Raw genomic sequence first — 20,108 nt, 5'->3', positions numbered from 1 at the left:
GCAACTTCAAGGTATCACTCTTTCTTTGCACATTTATAATCCATGTTTCTGAAATATGTTCAGGACCTTCAAGACATAAAACTTTTCATTAGAACCCAGGGTGATGAAATTCTTGCATTATCACACTTCGGATTAGATCAAAAGTGTGATATTTTTATATCCAGTCATAAACTATCTGTTTTTCATTTTTCTGGTGACCCACTGGATTTTTCCACTGAGGGGCCCCCAGGGGGCCCCAAGCCCCAGGTTAAGATCCTGCAGCTTTAAAGGCCTGGATTGGGTTGCTCCGAGGGGATCGGGGCCGAGATGCTGTTGTACAACAGAGAAAAGCAGCTTCTTAACAAACACGCTCCAAAATCAATAGTATCATAACAGCTGATATTTATTATTCATTAATAACGCATTTACAGACCCAAACCACCTGCTGATCAGAGGACAGAGGGAAATAGTATAAACACAGACACAGAGAGAGAGGATTTCATGCAAATTTGGATTTTAACTCACTGAATTTCTTTCATGTTTCCAGATTAATATGCAGTCGCACATACACTTTTATGCTTACAGAGTTTTTGTGGCTCTAGTCATGTTGTGCTTAATGAGAACACAATGAAGATTGTGGCTGCGCACGTGTAGCAGATTTATAGGCTTTTTTCCAGGTAAATTACTGGTTTTGCTGTATTAGGTATTTATAGCACTGTGAACAATATTTATTGCATTCTGGTTTATTTCAGAGCTATTTCAGTGCTTTGGTATCTGTGTGATTTCACTTAACTTATATTGTAAATGACACTAAGAGTATTCTGGGAAGCCCTCCCTATAATTATAAATGAAACATATTAGAATGTTATTATTCTTAATAATGTTACAGTTAATTAAAAAAAACATGCTGTTTTTTCTCATATTTTTTCCAAATACGGTTTATAATTAAATCACAATTCGGCTGTCTATTGAATATGTTTTCTTCTAATAACACTTCATTAAAATGGAAATAATATTTTTCTATTTAATCTTTATCCAAAAGACTAAATATAGTTCTTACTATAAATGCTGATGATATGAATACCTGCACTAAATTTGGCATTTTAATTGGAAGTTAAACATTCACATTCTGCTGTCACGCTGTAGTTATCATTTACGCATAGTGGATTTCTTTTTTTTTCCAAATAATATACTTTCAAACACCTTCCTCTTTTGTTCTCATAAAAGAAAAGTATATCATTAGTTAATATATATTTATGATGAGGACTTTATTTTCTAAAACTGTGTAAATGTGGGGTCAGTCATTTTAAACTCGTTAATTTTTGTTCAGTTTGACGAAGATAAAGATCCATATATTATGAATAAATGCATGCAACATTTTGCCTGCTAAAATGTATTATTGCCAATAATTTCACTTTACATCTAAATCTGCATCTTGGGAAATTGAATTCACAAAAAAATAAAAATCAGCTGACTAGTATTTATAGAATCTTTTCTTTTTAATTATCGGGCATGAAATCGTTTACCTCATGTTTCAAATTTATTTCAAACCATCAGGGACAATAATCAGCTTCTCACAACTTGTGACAGTTAAAAGATATTTCATTTAGCTCTGTTTTCTTTGTTTAGTTCAAACTTTTTTCTGTTTTTAAAGTTTTCTAACTTTAAGAAGCAGAGACTTTTCAGTTCTCTGAGTTTTCTTTGCATTTTTTTTACTGGGAGAGAAACGTCTGATAGGACTAAAAGCATCAGATGAGGGGCCTGTCTGCATGGTCCTTTATGCGATAGAGCCGTGCAGTCTTCATACCCAGCAAAGTTGATCAATATTAGAGTCACTCAAGTATCAAATCCTATTCATCATCGCTGGGAAGCAGCTTTTAGACGGACCTCCCTCACCTCCAGGCTTCTCCTGTTTCAGAGCAGCAGCTGCTCGCCTCTCGGCGCAAACACACGGACTGTATCCAAGAAACAGAAACACAGACAGACTGCTGTCCCGAGCTCGCATTACACAGATCCATTAAATCTATCTTTTTTTTTTTTTAAGGGGGCGATTAACACCTCTATCAACCAACACAAACCCTGGCGTGGTGTGACGAAGATAATCAGATATTTTGCTTCAAACGCAAAATTTAAAAATGGGCTCACATGACCAAATCTATTCTCAGGAGGTGTAATGCTGGCTAAAAATGGAAGCAGTAGTTTTTCTGATTGGGTTGACAGACAAAATCCTGCTCAGCGTCTATTTCAAATCCCCAAAAGAAAGGCTTTCAGAAGTTCAAGTAAAACGTGCACGGTTTATTTCAGCTTCTGTCGCTTACACAGACACATTTAAAGCACACTTTCACATATGAAATATGTTTTTTTCTTCTCCAAAATAAATTAAATTCAAATAAATACGGAAATGTAAAGAGAAAAAATAAAACAAACAAACAAAAAATAAATAAATAATTAAATGACATTTTCTCAGAAGCGTTGAAAAAATATGTATAAATAAGGCCGACAGTTCCCTTCATCAGAATGTCTACTGTACAAAGTGCTCTCCACAAAGGTGTCAGTGGACGAATAATAATAATAATAATAATTCATGAGGACACAAAGAGGGGGGATCAACCACTTCTGAATAATAACAATAGTAATTTGATTGTCAGAGCATCATTGCAGTGAACTTGAACATACAACAGGTTTACACATCAGTGAGTCTTCTAGGCCTAATTCACCATTAACCCAGTGGCAGAGGAACAAAAAATAATAATAAAAGAAAATCACATTAAAATCAAACAAAAAAAATCATCCTACTCGTTTTTTTGTTTATATGTGTGTGTTTTTAAATCACCATAAACGTGCCAACACTTGCGTAATGAGGTAGACACACAGCCATACCGTGTGAATGTGTGTACTCGTGCGCGTGTTCGTGTGTGTGTGTGTGTTTCTTCTTATTGCAATGCATTCACTTTGGGGGGGGCGGATTGTTTCCATACTTCTGGAGCCACAAAGAAAACACCCCTGTCCTCCTTCTCCTCCCCCCTTTTATTTTACGAGTAAACCATGCAACGGATTACAGGAGTTACTGCGCCTCACAAATTAGCCACAGACCAAAGGACGCTTTTAACGCGTTTGGTCGGATCTCGTCTCCAAAACCTCTTGAATTTCATAAAGAAACAAACACCTGGGAGAAAAGACAGCGAAAAAAATCAGTACATTTAAATGAGCTTTTTTCCCCCCGACACACACAGAGGTGCAATATATTCACAAATATGTACACTGATAAATATAAAAAAGCTATTCCGGCTAATGAGGATAATAATAATTATTCCTCGATTCCCGTCATTATTATTCTTAATTTTTTTGTACAATAATTGCCTTGTGAATGAACGGGACGGAGCATTGTTCCCCCCTCTTTTTCTCCTACGATGCTGATCACTTTCTCCCACATCTCAAGGGAGCAATGGCCTATTCATGTGGAGAAGCATAAAGATTTAAGAGTCTCGAGTTTTTGGACAGGGTCTCAGTCTTTTTTTAAAATTTTATTTTCTCTTCCAGTCCCCATGCTCCGTCTCCACTGTCAGAATAAGAAAGGTACACCGTTGTATCCATTTCTTTTTTTCTGGATGGATGAGGCTGAATTTATTAGAACACATCCGGGTTTATACTGACAGAACAAGTCACCAGGTGTCTCACATCCAAACCTAAATGTGTATCTTAAAATACTGTAAGACCCCGTCGAGCGCTTTCTTTGCGCTGAATACTTTGTGTGAAGTCGTTTCCATATCTGCAGACACACGGCTGTGGATTCTGCTCCACTGTAACGAAGAAAAATCACGGATGCACACACACACACACACATACATATACACGCATTTCGTCCATTCTTTAGTCAGAAAACGTGATTTTTCTTCTGTAAAATAAATAAGTAGCATTTTCAATGCCATACCATTTATTAATTCTGCAAAGCAAAAACCATTTGATGAGATTTTTTTTTTTATATCTGGAGAGCCAAAACAATGACCGTAGTCCGCTATAACACTTTGATGAGCGCCTATATGATCTGTGAGATGACTGTTTTCTTATTGAGTGCGCGCCTATGGGGCCCGGGTGGCTGTCAGACAGGATCTGCCCCGGTAGTAAAGGCACGACGGTGTACCTTGTATTTTTCTGACAGTGTGGTGCAGCAGCAGCAGCAGCAGCTTGTCTCTGGTTTGTCTTTTTGGAAACGGGGCAGAGACCCGCGGCTTCGCTGGCCTTAGTGCGTCGCAGAAAACTTCATTCGTTTCTGCTTTTGCCTCTGATTACAAAACCAAACCCGGACCACGTTCTTTTTCAGGTCCAGTTTCTCGGCGATCGCGGCGATCTTCTCGGATGAGGGCCTCGGCTGCACGGCGAAATAAGCCTCCAGAGAGCGCTTCTCAGGTGCGGCGATAGAAGTGCGTTTCCTTTTTTTGTCCCCCCCGTTAAAGAGCTCCGGCTTGGTCATCTTCTCCCTCTGTGCCCGCTCGGCCTCCTCCAGCCAGGCCTCCAGGATCGGCTTCAGGGCCACCATGTTGTTGTGCGACAGCGTCAGGGACTCGAACCTGCAGATGGTGCTCTGGCTAAGACACCCGACCCCAGGGATCTTAAGGTTGGCCAGGGCAGCCCCCACGTCCGCCTGAGTCACCCCAAGTTTGATCCGCCTTTGTTTGAATCTTTCCGCAAAAGACTCCAACTCCCGGGGATCAGGCTCCGCGTCTGCGCCGGCGGTCCCCAGGGAAGCGTGGGAGCCCAGCCCGTGGGGGTGCATGTTCATGGATTGCGGGTGGTGGTGGTGCTGCATGTGGTTGATGGCCGACATGTGGGCGTGAGCCGTGTGCGAGGCCGTGGAACAGACGTCTGAGCCGGGCATCCCTCCGAGAGAAATACCGGGCGTGAGGTGGTCCAGCAGGTCGCCCTCCAGGCCCTGCGCCGGCTGGTGGTGCGCCGGGTGATGGTGGGAGGTGAGCACCGACGGGTGGTGCAGGTGAGCGGAGGAGGAGGTCGGGGTGCAGGTCATGCTGGTCATTGTGGTCATGGTGTGGTAGGTGGCGTCTGGCTTGAACGGGTGACTTTTCTGTGCCACGATGTCCACGGCGGCCAGAGCCTCGGCTCTCTGCAGCAGCGTCTCATCAAAGCCGGCGAAGATGTTGCCCTGGAGCTGCGAGGGGAGCAGAGGGAGGCCGGTTAGAGGAAAGCTTCTCAGCAACAAAACCTGACAGCTTCGTCAAAGCATCCACCGCGACTCCAGCTAATTACATCACATTTATTTAAACGGTAAAATAACAATTCATGAAGTGCAAACTATTAAATAAAATTACAAATCTGTGGAAACTTTTCTATCGTAACCCACTGATATTTTTCAGAATTTGGACTGTTTCACAAATATTGCTCTGCTTTTCCAGGTAAACATTTAAACTGCAATATTAATCAGTTAAATGTATCTGTGCATTATTTACAGTATATAGGCGATTGTCACAATATTACAAAAGACAGAAATTTTATGCGCACAAGGTGAACTGGACTTTGTTTGATTAGCTCTCAAAACACACGCAGTCGAGCTCGACGTGGACACCGCTGGATGTGCCCGGTGCCTCGAAAGTGTGTCAGCGTGGAAGGATATTCATTTAAAATTAATATTTACGATCTCCTGAATAATTTCTGCGGACAATGAAATGAAACGGCTGTGAGTTTGAATATGAATGGGACAATATGAGATAACACGCGCTCGGAGATTCCACGCAGGCTTTTCATTCGTCCTCTCCTTCCTTCATTTTTTATCGTCGTTCGTTTGAAGCAGAATCCCTCACACTTTCCTAAAACACCGGATCTGGCTTCGGCAGCGGCGCATTTTTTGCGTCTGCGAGCAACACGTTTGGCTTGTTTTTGTTTGTTTGTTTGTTTGTTTGTTTGTTTTTGTGCTGCTAGTACTCCCCGGTTTGACCTGTTATATCACTGTCTCCTTACACGGGTTTTGTTTCACATTTCATCGAGCGTTGTCATTTGATGCTATAATATAGAACTTTATCCTCACTCCACCGTCCAAACAAGACGCATATCCTGGTCTCAAAGTAGAAAGAGTTTGACTTTAGCTGCCAAAATGTGGGGCTTTTATTATTATGTTGTTTTTATTATATTAAATCATTTTAAATTGCATTACATGAATAGAAATCAAGAATAAACTAAAGACATTTTCTACACTATCAAAGGGGACTGGAAGTTTTGTAAGAGCTGCAGGAAATCACGAGTGAATTCTGGACTCACCGATGGTGTGGGAAGACAGGCTCTGCGGATGGCCTCGGAGCTGGAGTGCAGAGGAGTGTATTTGGGTTCGTGCAGGATGGGGTGCATACTGAAAGGCTGCTTGCTGTTCATCGACATCATGATTGCAGAAGTGAGGGAGGGTCGCTGTCCGTCTTCCTCGTTCGACTCCGTTTTGATGGTTTTCTCAAAAGAAACGCCTCTGAGAGGAAGAAAAACGTGCCTGCCACGCGCAGATAACTTGGAAAAAAGATTTTTTTTTCTTTATCGGGATTTTGTAGATGCAGTCAGACTCAGTAAAAAAAAAATATACAGAACGTGACAACCAGAGGTAACTCCGGGACACCTGCGGCTCTTCTGCCTCCTGTAAATGACTTCTATAATAAAGATGCTCCTTGCCTCCAGCGCCTATATTGGACCACTGCCTCTCAGGCTCCTCCTCATTGGAGGATCCTCACTCCCTCCCCCTGGACGTCTCCACCAACCACGTGAACATAGTCGTCTTTAGCCACGCCTCCAAGCGTGCTTGGCTCGCTGGCAAGGACTGCTTGTGGTTTCACTGCTAAAAAATCAAGGTAGAAACATCTAAAAATCGATACCTGCAAGAAAAATGTGGGTTCGGTGACATGAAGTTGTCACGAGACCACCAGGAATACCTCCAAACCCGACGTGGTTATTGATGCCTGCATCAATTAACTTTGCAAAAATGGCGTTCCGGTGGGTTTCAGAGTCACGGTGATCTAATGATTCCTTGATTGTTAATGCTTAAATGCAGAATTTGAGCCTGTGCGCCAGGAAAACTATTTAAATCAGATCATTGCCTTCATGACACCCGTAGCCGCACTGTAGAGGCTTACATTTGTCCCCAGACAGCATTTCATCCTAAACTACCAACACATCTTTGTAACAGTGCTGCAGATCTTTCAAAGTAAAACAGCAGAGCAAGGAGACCATGAGACTCATATGCATGTGTTCTTTCAGGTTATTATTTTCACGCAGCATATAACCTACTAATCACAAACAGCAAGTGTGCATATGAAAAGCAATATTTGGGCCTGGGTGATGATTTCAGTTGCCTGGTCAGCTGGCAGAGAGGGAGGGCTGGTTCAGAGACAGAAAGATTCAGTTGAGATTATTAATTGATGGCGGGCGTGCAGGAATTCCTCTACCTCACCCTTATTCACGTTCGTAGCAATTAATAAATCAATTAATCATGCTTCACTCACTCTGTGGCTGTACTACTGGACATCATGTTCCTGATCGCGCAAGAAAACCCACTCACACTTCCGTTAATTAAAGAATAAACAGTCCTGAACGGGAACTAAAGAGCGCAAGCACCAGACGATGAAATATTTACACGTGAACCAAGCGGGGGTCAGCGGGGCACAGCTTGTCAATCAAAATGGGAAGGGGGGGATTTCCGGCAGACAGCCACGCGTAATAAAAGGAGGAATGATTATCGCGAGGGTGACCGAGTGGGCAGGGGGCTCGGTATCCCCGCTATCATGCGCCGTGTCTGCTGCTCTCACACCTGCACTAATAAGATGAGCACCTGTAAAAATTAAAAATAAAGTTATTTGCAACAAGTAGCAACTGTGGCATTTATTTTATTGAAGCGTTTACCTCAAACAGAATGTAACGAATGAAAGATTAATACATAAATCTGGGAGAAAAACACCTCTTTTCAAACACCACAGCGCACATTATTCCCTGTTTTTAATTAATTAATCTGGCAAAATCCCGCATAACTCCGACCGTCGGTGTTTGCGAAGTAGTTGATTTAAAGCGGGCAAATGCCTGAATTGAAACAGATCAAAGTAAACCTGAGCAGAGACTAAGGTAGGGGGACCCGAATTAGCACGAATCCATGCATGCAAAAGCTTTCATTCATTCATTCATGTAAAAACCTCAGGAATTATCGGGGTCTTATGTAATGAAAAACAAAAATGAAGGTATTTCGAGATTCACGCGTAATTAATCATGTTCATGCAGCTCATGGGACCAACTAAAACAGAGGACTGAGTTTAACTTCATTACTTTATTGCAGGTTTAGATTTATAACAAAGTCATTACTCTTATTGTGAGTTTGTGTTTTCAGTGAGTAGTTTCAGGCGCATAAACTAAATAATTCATCCAGTCAGGAGCATTTTCTCCGTTTTGTTGCTTTGCTGATTATATATTTGCTCAAATAAAATATTATAGTATGCAACCTTAATTGGAGTAAATTCTTTTTATTTTGTATTTCCAGCCCACTGTAGTGTTACTGAACAATAACAACATTAAAGTTGTGATACTGTTTTGTAACAAACACTCATTTTCATTTACTTTTATCAAATTTGTTTTAATCTTCTTGCTTTCATGACTGAATTAGTCTTAAGTGAAATCACTCATCACACCTTTAAGGAGGCTTTCACGTTTTGTTTTTTTCACCCTCACCTGGGTCTGCAGTTCTGATAAGTAGAATAATTATTTCTTATCCAATGCTTGACCATTTAATCAATAACTTAATGTTTCTTCACAGATGTTTCAGTGAAAGCAAATAAAGGTCTTGTTTTCTCCTGCCTTCCTCACTGTGCCATTTATTTGTGTTTCCTGCTGAAATTAAGTTAAATGCGGAAAGATAAATCTTTAAGTGCTGAATCATAACTTGATGGCTGATTTGTTTTATGCAATCCTGGTGATATCAAACTTTGAACCGCCATAATTAACACCATTAATTATTCATTCTTTATCTGTTTTTAAGGAAAGGCCAATCATCACTTCATCTGGTGGCACAAACACCATGAAGTTTTTTAATCAAGTGATTTAGTGAAGCGAAGCTTTCTTATGGAAAAATGTATGTTCCCTATAATATATAAAGTGCTACCAATACATGTAAAAGCCTTTAAAGCAACTTGACTTCATCTCATAGGGCCGTCCTCTTATCTACCAAACCCTACACTGAGATATGCAAGCCTCTACTTTTGCTTTGTTTGTATGCATTAACTGACATATGAGAAATTTCAAGTTGTTTTTTTTCCATATATTTATCTGAAACTGGACCCAAACATCAGCTCAAGAACATCAACATTTAGTCCAGTATCATGAATGTAAAGATAAAAGTACTGGTGTTTTTGAAGTTCAGCTCATCTCAGCTTTCCAAGCTGTTCATTGTTGCACAAACTCTCATTGATGACTGATGGTTTCTATTTTTTCCACACTCGGGGAGTCCATTCTTTTTCTCGTGGGCACTGCATTCTCATCACTGTTTTTGCATCTTCGCTGCCCATTAAACACAAACAAACCAAAAGCATTTTGAACACATTCCAATTAAAATTATAATCAAAGTCATTCCAGTAATGTATTTTTCTCTCCCCAGGTGCATCCTCTGTAAAACCTTTTAGAGAAATCTGTTTTTAATCACAGGAATCAAACACCAAATACGCAAATTATTTGGATAAATACTGCAAGCACGAAGCAAGCAAGAAGTGAGCAAATGAATGAATGATAAAAGCAAATATGTGAAGTAAATTAGACCCAAAAGACTGTAGGAAGAGACAGGAAAGATGAAGCAGGGTAAAATGGCTATGAGGCTAAAGTTAGGATTAAAAGTGAGGATATGATTTACTAGAGGAAACAGATGAAGACACTTTGGAGAATAATAACTAAAAATGAAAACCTGATATTATGTGTGTGTTTCCCTCTGTTTTTGATCAGTACAGCTTTTTGATCAAGCTCACTTTTATTGTTTCTGCCCAATGAACATTATTTTTAAAAGAAACTTAACAAAACCTGCGATAATTATAATCAGTTTTTTGTGCCTTTTAAAAGTGGCACCACCAAAACTGAACCCCCCCTCCCAAAAAGAGATGATCTGCATTATTTTATTCTAATGTACTGTGTTAATTCCTGTCTTTGGTGTTTTTTCAGAGTAAAACTTCAGATGTGCATCAGCTCGGTCTGTGCTCAGTCTTGCTCCAGCTGTAACTCTGCCTCTCAGTCTGCAGCCCTGGCTGAAACTCCAGCTCTGACTCACCTGCCTACAAAAAGAGCAGCAGTGTCAGTGACGGCCAGCAGGAAACCTGAGCGAGGCCTATTGTCCTGCTGTAGCTGCGGCCCTCCAGAGGGTCCCCGGCACCCGCTCATGAAATATACATCACCTGACTCCACTGGGACAGCAGTAGGGAGGACAGTCCGCTGGGAAGGCGAAACCGCACGGACAAAATGCATGGAGGGGTGGGAGGAAGGAGAGAAAGCAAGAGAATGAAAGCAGAGTGAGAGGTCTGCAAATAGAAGCTAGGAAGGACGAACGACGGTGCCAGCTTTAAAGAAAGTCAAACTCGGATGTTTAAAGTTTAAACCCAACACATTTTGTAAAAGAAGCAATAAATTTTACTCCAATTTACCACTTGTGTTTGATCTGTTTTCTCTCATTTCCTGTTAGCTGTTTAGGGAATACGAAACTTTAATTTAGTTTTAGCCTGAACTTAACAAGCGTTCACTTCTATTCAATCAGATCTATTTGCTGCCTGAAGATGCAGATCTTTGGGTGATAACACTGCTGTCACCTACCAACAGGAAGCTGAAGCTTCAGTTTACACAGACTGTGCAAAAGTGGACAGAAATTGGGTAATAAAAGATCTGCTATGAAATTCAGGTTGTTCATTCATCTAAACAACATGAAAGCATGGCTTCATCCTGCTTTGTTTCAACTGTTCAGCCTGCTGATGACATAATGTTTCAGCGGATATTTTCTTGCCACACTTTGGGCCAACTGCATGGTTTAAACCCCAAAGACTGCCTGAGTATTGGTGGTGACTATATCCATCCCTTTATAATCACCGTGAACCCATCTTCTGATGCCTGCTTCCAGCAGGATAATGCACCTTATCACAAATCTCAAATCATTTCAAACTGGTTTGGCGTCTAAGAGTTACCAGATCTCTATCCAGTGGGGCACCTGATCTAACAAGAGATTTGCATCACGAATGTGCCATCGACAAAACTTTGAGGACCTTGTTGAATCTGTTTCACAAAGAATTAAGGTAGTTCTGGAGATAAAAAGGTTCCAACCGAATACCAGCAAGGTGTACCCAATAAAATATTGTCCAAGTTGACATTAGTGGTACTAAAAAATCGGCTTCAGAGCATTTTTCATGATTAGTTTTTGCCAATAAAGTTCAGCTACAGGACATTGTAGCTGAACTTTACGTGTGTCCATCAGATGAGTGGTACTTGTGTCAGCCTATTTTAGACACGTGAACAGTTCATATTTTTGTATGTGAAACAAATACGTCCGTGTGTGTTCAGAGTGCAGGAGAGACTCTGAGGGATCAAACGTCCGGCAAAGCTTTCAGCAACCAGAACATGGCTGCCACACGGTGTATTTCTGCCACATTTAGCAAATGGACACTAAAGTGCAGCCTTCCGCCAACATCCACCACAGCCTGAACACACACCTCCTCAAATCGTTCCCTCCTCCTGCCTTTGCCTCCTCCTGTCCTTCCCTTCTTTGCTGTTCACTCTTGTCCTCCTTTCCTTCCCCTTTCTGCTTCTTCTACCTTTGAATTATTGATATTGAGTAAAATCTGACGTTGTAAACTTTGCGACGATTCACCAAATCGGCCTCCGTTTCTCACCGTGGGGGCCCGCCAAAGGGTAGGCGGTGTCTAACCACACACTTTTAATGTAATTGCCTGTAGGGTTCCTTGTAAATATTTCATTGTCTGCCAGTACAAATTAAAGACACGAGGCTGGAAGAAAAGGTTAGTAGGTTCGCTTGGGGAGAGATTCTCTGCACTTTACCTGCGCCTGCAGGTTTAGAAAAGGACCTGGCCTCTCATCACTCTCATTTCTTAAAAGAAACAGACTGAGAGAGCATGGTATTCTGTCCTTCTGCTTCAATTAGCTTTAAGTAATGTGACTATACACTCAAAAGCTGTGCATGTACATCCGGTAGGCCATGTGCTGTGCAGCATGATGGTAGAACAGCTATGTAGCTAAAACAGCTACATAATAGTCCATATGCTGCTGTATGCATGGGCTTTTTTACAAACATGAATTTATTAGAGACTATGGCTAGTAAACCTTAATTTATTAGCTGTAGATTTTGCATAACTTGTGTGAATCTAGCTACAACAGACACACCATGTTCATGTGCTTAATTCTGTTTGTTAATTTTACTGCACCACAGAGCTTTGAATAAATATAAAAATACTTACAGAGGTGTCTAACAGAACAAAATTAGATATTCAGAGCCATTCGTTTAGCTAGAAGCCTTCAAAGTCCTGAATATTTGCTTATAGATGATTTCAACACAGGTGTACTTGAGCTAAATCGCCTTTTCTTTTACCAGCAGACACATTTTGACATCACAAAACACACCTTTTCAACTGGACACAGGGTGAATCTCAGAACCTATAAGTCATGTTTCCATCACTGCTGACTGAAGCTGGAGACAGAGTCATTTGGACAGTAGTTTACATACTCGCATCATGGGCATGAATGTCATTGTAATTTTAGGCCTTTAATCATTTCTTTGAACTGTTCTGTTTCCAGGGTGGACTGATTGAACAGCATGGCTCTTCACTGACATTTAAAACAAGAAGTGGTCCTTTATGGGGATCCTCTGGCATCAGGACTGTCCAGTTACCCATTGTGGGTGTGTCTCATCCATCAGCAGGTGATTCATTTGTGCTGCCAGACCCTCGTGGAGTGCAGCTAGCTTCCTTAACCAGTAGGTGTGAATCGTGTCTGGACCTGGTGCTGTTCAACTCTTCATGCTCTTTTTCTCACTTCAGACTGTTTTCACTGTGATGGTTACTGGATCCTGTTCAGGGGGGTTGCTGTGGTCTGCTCTTAGATCCACGTGCCACTTAGTATTATTGTTATATGTCACATTCTTCTCCCATGTGTTCTTCCAGTATTGCTCGATATGAGAATATGTACTCATATCATTCCTCTGCCACTGAGAGTACAGTGGATGGTTCAGTGGAAAACATCTGGTTTGTTCTCCTGGCTTTTCTCTGATATACCTGTTCAGGCGATTTCTGCAGTTCCAACTGTTGGCTAACTCCCCTCCATGCTACTTTGATCATGGCCGCTAGTCTCCTTCTCCATGTAGGGTACTCTGGCTGTTCATTTTGTACCCAAGGGCCAAGGGTTGAGGTCAGGGTTTTTGGAAAGCTATTCCATTATTAATGTTCTCAATGTTGGCCTGTTATCCATTCCAAACCCTGTTTTGATGTGTGTTTGGGATCATTGTCCTGTTGGAACATCCAACTGTATCCAAATTTCAACCAACAGGCTGTTGATTTGAGATGAAATTGAAAATATTTTCAAGGTAGTCTTCCTTCTCCATTATTCCATTCACTGCGACTAATAGCAACAAAACAGCTGCATAGCATGATCACCACCACCATGATGATCACCACCACCATTCTTGATAGGTGGTGCAGGTGGTGGATAGGTGGTGCAGTGTTCTTAGCTCTGAAAGCCTCGTCATTAACAACCCCAGTTCATGGTAGACATGATCCTTGGTGGTTCCTGGGTCATTCCTGTAGATCCAAACCAATTTCCTCTCATCTGAGGGTGACAGTTTGGATCTTCTTCCAGACCTCAGCAAAGTGATGACACATTTTACTTATGTACAAATGTTTTAAATAAGAATCTTAGAATCTGCAGTTGTTTAGAAATGCCCCCATGAGGCCTTCCCATCTTCTGTAAACCAATGGTTCTCCTTACATCTTCACAGAGTTCCTTGGACTTTCCTATTTTTCTGAGAATTGGTCAGTCATTGAGTGCTGTCAATCAAATCTACCAGTTGTATTTATCATTATCACTACTGAGAATATATTAAGTCTTGATCCTGTCACGTTGAAAGAATTTAGACTTCTAATCCAAATTATTATCTATGTGCTGTGTATGAGCATACCTTAAAGTACTGCAAAGAAATAAATGCAAACATCTTTTAATGTTCGTAGATTCATCCAGCACTTACAGTTTTGTCTGATGAACATTTTGCAATCACTGTCAAACACTGTTAATTCTTTGCCCTTCAAGCTGCTTTCTGAGCTGAGCAGTTTCTGTTAAGTTTCCTTCCTGGTTACACAGAACAAAATGACTGAGTTTGCATCAGAAGTTAGTGAGGATGCTCTCTGCCTTTTCAACCATCCCTGGAAAAACTAAGAAACTATTATTAGAATATAACTAATATTCTAATAGGTAGCAACAAGTGGATCCAAAATTAGCACACAGAATCAGGTAAAGAGTTATTGCAAAAACTGGTTAATGCTGGGGGAGGAAGAGGAGGCAACACTGTGTGCAGTGACTGCAGGCCTGGGCGAGTAAGCATCCTTTGGGAAGAGGAGGTCCAGTGACTGTATTGGCTAGAGCAGGGGTGTCGAACTCCAGGCCTCGAGGGCCAGTGTCCTGCAGGTTTTAGTTAACACCCTGGGTCAACACACCTGAATCAAATGATTAGTTCATTACCAGGCTTCTGTTGAGGAGGACATGTTGAGGAGGTCGTTTAGCCATTTAAATCAGCTGTGTTGGATCAAGGACACATCTAAAACCTGCAGGACACCGGCCCTCGAGGCCTGGAGTTCGACACCTGTGGGCTAGAGGAAAGAGCCGGTTCCTCACAGACTGACAGCAAGAGTGCTTTGCAGGAGTTAAGTGGAGAGTGTGGGTGGAGATGAGTATGGCAGGAAAGCAGGGAGGTGGAGCAGAGCAAGTAGACTGGCAGCTCAGAGTGAAATCAGAGCACAGGGAGAAACAAGTCCACTGGCAATACATGAGTCTGGCTATTATTTACATGCAGACTTCTCTTTTGAGTTTGGCTCTCATCTGCATGAATTTAGTTTTTGTTACACAGTGAACTCTTGAGTATCTGCTGACCTGTATTTCATTTCTTTCAGGTTTTTCACGGTCAGGTTTTTGCTGTTAGCTGACCAAGTTTTGGGGTCCAACCTGCAGAAAAGAGCGTTGGTTCTATCATGTCTGCTTGTGCCTGCTTGTTTCAACAACAGTTATGCTGTTTATATCGTCTTCTGAGATTGGTCTCACCACATGTAGCACTGGTTCATTATCTCCACCTCTTAATGAATGCATCTCTCTTATCTCATCTTCTAATCTGTTGTTCTGCCTGTCCACGTGCTGAAACCAGGCTGCTGATCAAAACAGGGCAGAAGAGAGAAGGGAAAGAGAAAAGCAGCGAGCAAGACACAAACAGAGGGAATGACAGTATGAAAGAAAGACAGATAGTAAATGAGACAGAGAAAGAGAGAAGACATATTTTGGATCAATAGATTAACTGAGTGCTCATGTATTATGCATCTGAGCCCTGCAGCACTTGCACATAAAGGGAATGTTGGGCAGGATTGGCGTGTAAAAGCTTTATAACCGCGGGCCTGTTTACTCTGAGTGTACAAGGGGACCACCGTCAAGACGAACTGAACCAAGCAGAGTCAAACTGAGACAAAGATAGTTCTGCTTCGATCCACACAATACACACCAAAGTTTAATCCCAAAAAGCATTATGCTGAAATTTATGTTAAAAATGACTTAAATATATAAGCAAAATGACTCCAGACTGGGGTCTTTCAGTGTGAATGTGCTTCAGCTTCCTGCCACAGTCCAAAGACTGTGCATAGTTGGGTGGATACATGGATGGATGGGTGGGTGGATGGCCCAGGAGAGCAGCAGGGAGATCACGCATCAATGACAGCAGGCATAACACTGGTTCAAGCGTCAGATGCAACATACAGGGAGGAGCTGGCATGGAGGTGGGTTGCAAAGCATCTTGCAAATACATAGCTGTGGGCAGACTACAACAGCCTAAATAAGCTTTGCCAGCTGGATGTGTAAAATTATATCGGAGCCATTAGCTGATATGGGCTGGCTCTAAGATCACCATAGACCTGTACTACAAAGCAGGATTTCATTTTATCCAGCTAACTTTAGAGCTATAGAAAGGTGGTTCACTACTTACTGGGGTAGATTACCAAGGCAACTCATGCTGTGAACCTAACCTGGTCTGGAACTGTTTAGGTTGCAGATTAAAGATCAGCTGGTATGACTTAACCGTACACTGACCAGTAGGTTAGTCAGTGGTGACTATTATAGAAAATAGAAAATTTTGTTAATATTTCAAAAAGGAAGTGGGTCTAAAATATATTAGTGGATGAACATCAAGAATAAATATAGATTCTTAAACTACTTGCAAATGTAATATAAAGCAAGTAGAAATAGGTGGTCTGTTTTAGGGTCACATATTAAAGCTGATAAAACAATAAAGTTGTTGTAAAATTGTTTGCAACCAGCAGGAAAATATCAAGTGATAAATGTCTAAGTCTAAATCTGAATTCTGTTCTGATATTTATTCTTTCCTCTCAGACCGTTAAAAACCAACAAGGCTGCAATTGAAAGAATAAAAAATTAAAACTTTAATAATCAATCGAAATCCATCAGATTTTCACATATCTTAATGATAGACTTGTGATTTGATAAGAGTGTTAAATGACATTTTTGTTGCCTTTCCTTGCAGACTTCAAATAGGCTCAGCTTTAATAATATAGTCGTTCTTTTCCATTTGTATTGACTAAAATGCTTAAAGTGCTCATTTCTGTATGTCGGTTTTCCTCTCATATCACTGCTTTGTCTTTGGCAGCAGTGTTGGTTTTCAGTTTATCATACGTTTAACGTCTTTATATTTATTCCTGTAGTATATTTTCCAGCCGCTCTGGTGCCAGTACATTAATCCCTAATTGTGATTGGTCAAATGCAGGTAGCATCACCTCCTTTCCTGCCAACATGCACGGGGGAAGCTGACTTAACTTAGCAAACTAATAGCCATCTTTTGTGACTGCTTATCCTGAGTGCTGATGTTAGGGTGAATCCAGATAATGGAAAGAAACCCTGGGTACGTAAAACTCTTTTTACAGTACACGACCCAGATCTGACTGTGACTGAGCTCAACTTTATTGTCCACCCTGAAAAACCAGGTGGCTGTTGCCTTGCAATGATCAAAGCACCAAATTCATGCTTGGCAACAATGTGTAATTTCAGAAATAATGACCTGGGACTATTTTCTTTCTACTAAACTACTCCAGCACTACTTTGGGGTCCCATTAAAAGCATCATCTGACACTGGCCTTTAAATCACCCGCCTGGTTCCTCTCTGTTCCTCTCCCTTCGTCTGAGTGAAGTATTGCTCACAACCCCCCCCCCCCCCCCAAAAAAATGGCATCCCAACAATTCACAGAGGCCCAGGCATCAAACAGTTCAACCGTCTGAGCGTTTCCCAAGAGGCCCACCAAACTAATTTCCATGCAAACAAAATCCTCTTCACTTCTCTCTCCTGTACTACAAGAATAGAGAGGAGTTGAACAAAGGGAAAACAAGTAAACAAACAAAATGATGTATGAACATGTCACTGTGATGAGTATGTATGTAAATTAAAATTAATCTTCCTCTCATTTTTTTTTAACTTATGTCTCTGGTGTTTGGGACAATCGGGATAAGCAAGAAAAGACATGGTGATACTCCGAAGAGATGTGTGTCAAAGCTATTTGGAGATCTTGCTTTCTTTCAACTCTGCTCCCAAATGTAAAGATGAAGACAAGGAAATAATCTCTGAACGGATAAACGACAAGGGTGCAAAGTCAAGAGGATAAGAAAGAAGCCGTTGTGAGAAATTTGTGCCTGTTGACTCGCTGCTAGCAGAGGGTAATTTGTATGATTTCAGAAATATGGTGAAAAAGTCTTGAACGAGCCCTCATTTTTTACAATTTCCTTCCAAGGAGCCAGATGTACTTTTTTATTAGAAGTGAGCATTCTCCAGGCTTTCTGAAGGTATTTCAAAGTCTTTCTTTGGCTGCTTTTTTGCTCATTTTTAAGTCAAGTCTTTGCACCTGACAGTTTACAGAGGAATGATTTTTCTTGTACCAATGAATCATTCAAACATTCAAAAAGGCAGTGGTTCAAGGAATAAGCCATTGTTGTGTCTGCATATAACAAACAGCTTGGGAAAGAACTCATTTTCAATGGCATGTTTAGCCACTTTTGTTACTAGCACCTCTTTCCAAATCACGATCATGATTCTTTCTTTAGTTCAATAACATAAAAATGCCAGTTTGACAGAGATGTTCACTAAAACTTGGCACATCTCAGCATGGTGTGCAGTGTGTGCTTAAAATTTTTTTAGGAAACTGACAAAAAGAAAACTGAAAGTCATGACCTTAGAAACCTGATGCAGAACTTCAGAGATGCATCCAGTCCTTCAGTTCATCCATCTACTGTTCACTGACGCCCCATCAGAAATGGTCTCAATGCAAGGAAAGCTGTCAAGAAGCAAACATAAGGGAAACAGTGGTAACAGTATACATATAGTATATGTATTAAAGTTGTCATGCACCTGTGAGATTTGAGGTGAAGTGAGGCTTTAGCAGTGCCATTATTCTTTAGCCACCAAATTGTGCAGTCAACATTCATTTCAGAAAAATATATTAATGCAATTATCATTTCTATTGTAAATGAAATGAAAGTATCTGCAGTGCTTTTTCACCAGTACCTATCTAATCCCAAAATAAATAAACTGATGAAGCTTTGAACCAGGACACTCAGCCGTGGTAATCATGGTTCACCTGCCATCAGATCAAACAGTTTGCTGATGGTATCGATTTTTTGCACTGTTTTTCCATTTGTTTGGTTCCTTCATTGTGTTGCGTGGTTGCAGAGTTTTAGCAGCGAAGCTTACAGAAAATGCATCCAAGCATTTCAATAAAAGTGCATGTGCATCGGACATAACTTTGATCGTGGATGAAAAGCATCAAAATGCCATGTTTGTTTTCCTTCCTTGAGACTGAAGCCTAAATGTGATCATGATCTGATAATAAAGTTTTTGGCAGCCTGCTGTACGTTTTATTTTGCTGCAGGTACAAACAAAGAAGTTTGCTGCAACCTTGTTTTAAAATGTGCCATTTCGCCAACGCTACATGGCTTGTGGTATTAATCAAGATGGCAGGAAATCAGGGTTATAGAGGCTACAAGAACTTAATATGGAAAAAAAAAAAAACATTTCCAAAAGGAGAGTGGAAGAAAGACAGAAAAGCAATGAGATTAATCTCAGAGCTGGACTCTTCTTCAGTTATTCAGTGAAATATTAATAGCAATTGCCAGGGGCCATTTGTGTTTATATCCTATGATTTAGATGCTTTAGTTGCTCATTGGCTGATCAAACTGTGTGTATTCACACTAGAGGCAGTTTGTGGTTTCAGTTTGCCCTGTTACTTCCTATGTAAGTGTATGAAAGTAGACAAGAGACACGTGGCCCTGGTTTTTTAATCATAGAAAACGTAAATGTTTGAAGGAAAGCAACATTATATGTTACATGTAAACAAATTTATCTGCTAATGGAACATGCATGTGTTGGATATGAACAGATTTCACATGGGGTTTTTTTTAAACATATATTTTAACTCAAATATTTTCTAAACTTAACCAAGAAACTTTTCTTTTCTTAAACATCACTAAACTGTAACTGGAAGCTTAGAACAATAGAAAACAAAACTCTGTCACGAAACCTTTCTGGCAGAAAACCCTGAAGGCAAATGTGTCCCAGTAGCAAAAGATCTCCTGAATCCAGTATTTAGGACGATGTCACTCCGCATGCTCCAGCCTTGTGTTACGTTTGGGCTTAATTGATATTAAACATTAAATCTTTCAGTTAAAATTTCAGTGTTGCGCTGACACTGATTGTAACCCATACAGACATACAGACATTCATGAACCCAGGAGCATGAACATCTACTCTGTGACTTTACATGTGACATTATTTGTTTTTTCAGAATAAAATTCAGAGTAAAATAAAATGAATGTATTCTCAG

The 20,108-nt window shown here is 40.7% G+C and overlaps 1 protein-coding gene across 1 annotated transcript; it reads right to left on the bottom strand.

The window, feature by feature from the left end:
- Positions 1-2,259: 2,259 nt before the first annotated feature.
- On the bottom strand, positions 2,260-6,805 carry pou4f4 (POU class 4 homeobox 4). Its single transcript, XM_025910620.1, has 2 exons — positions 6,247-6,805; positions 2,260-5,143 (listed from the first exon to the last, which is right to left on the bottom strand). The coding sequence occupies exons 1-2, from the start codon at positions 6,364-6,366 to the stop codon at positions 4,220-4,222; spliced, it is 1,044 nt and encodes a 347-aa protein (XP_025766405.1). The 5' UTR covers positions 6,367-6,805; the 3' UTR covers positions 2,260-4,219.
- Between the last annotated feature and the right edge of the window lie 13,303 nt (positions 6,806-20,108).

Source organism: Oreochromis niloticus, linkage group LG10 (genome assembly GCF_001858045.2).
Source record: "Oreochromis niloticus isolate F11D_XX linkage group LG10, O_niloticus_UMD_NMBU, whole genome shotgun sequence".
NCBI lineage: Eukaryota > Metazoa > Chordata > Actinopteri > Cichliformes > Cichlidae > Oreochromis > Oreochromis niloticus.
The sequence above is the reverse complement of the archived record's forward strand: the minus strand, read 5'-3'. Positions and strand labels throughout refer to the sequence as shown.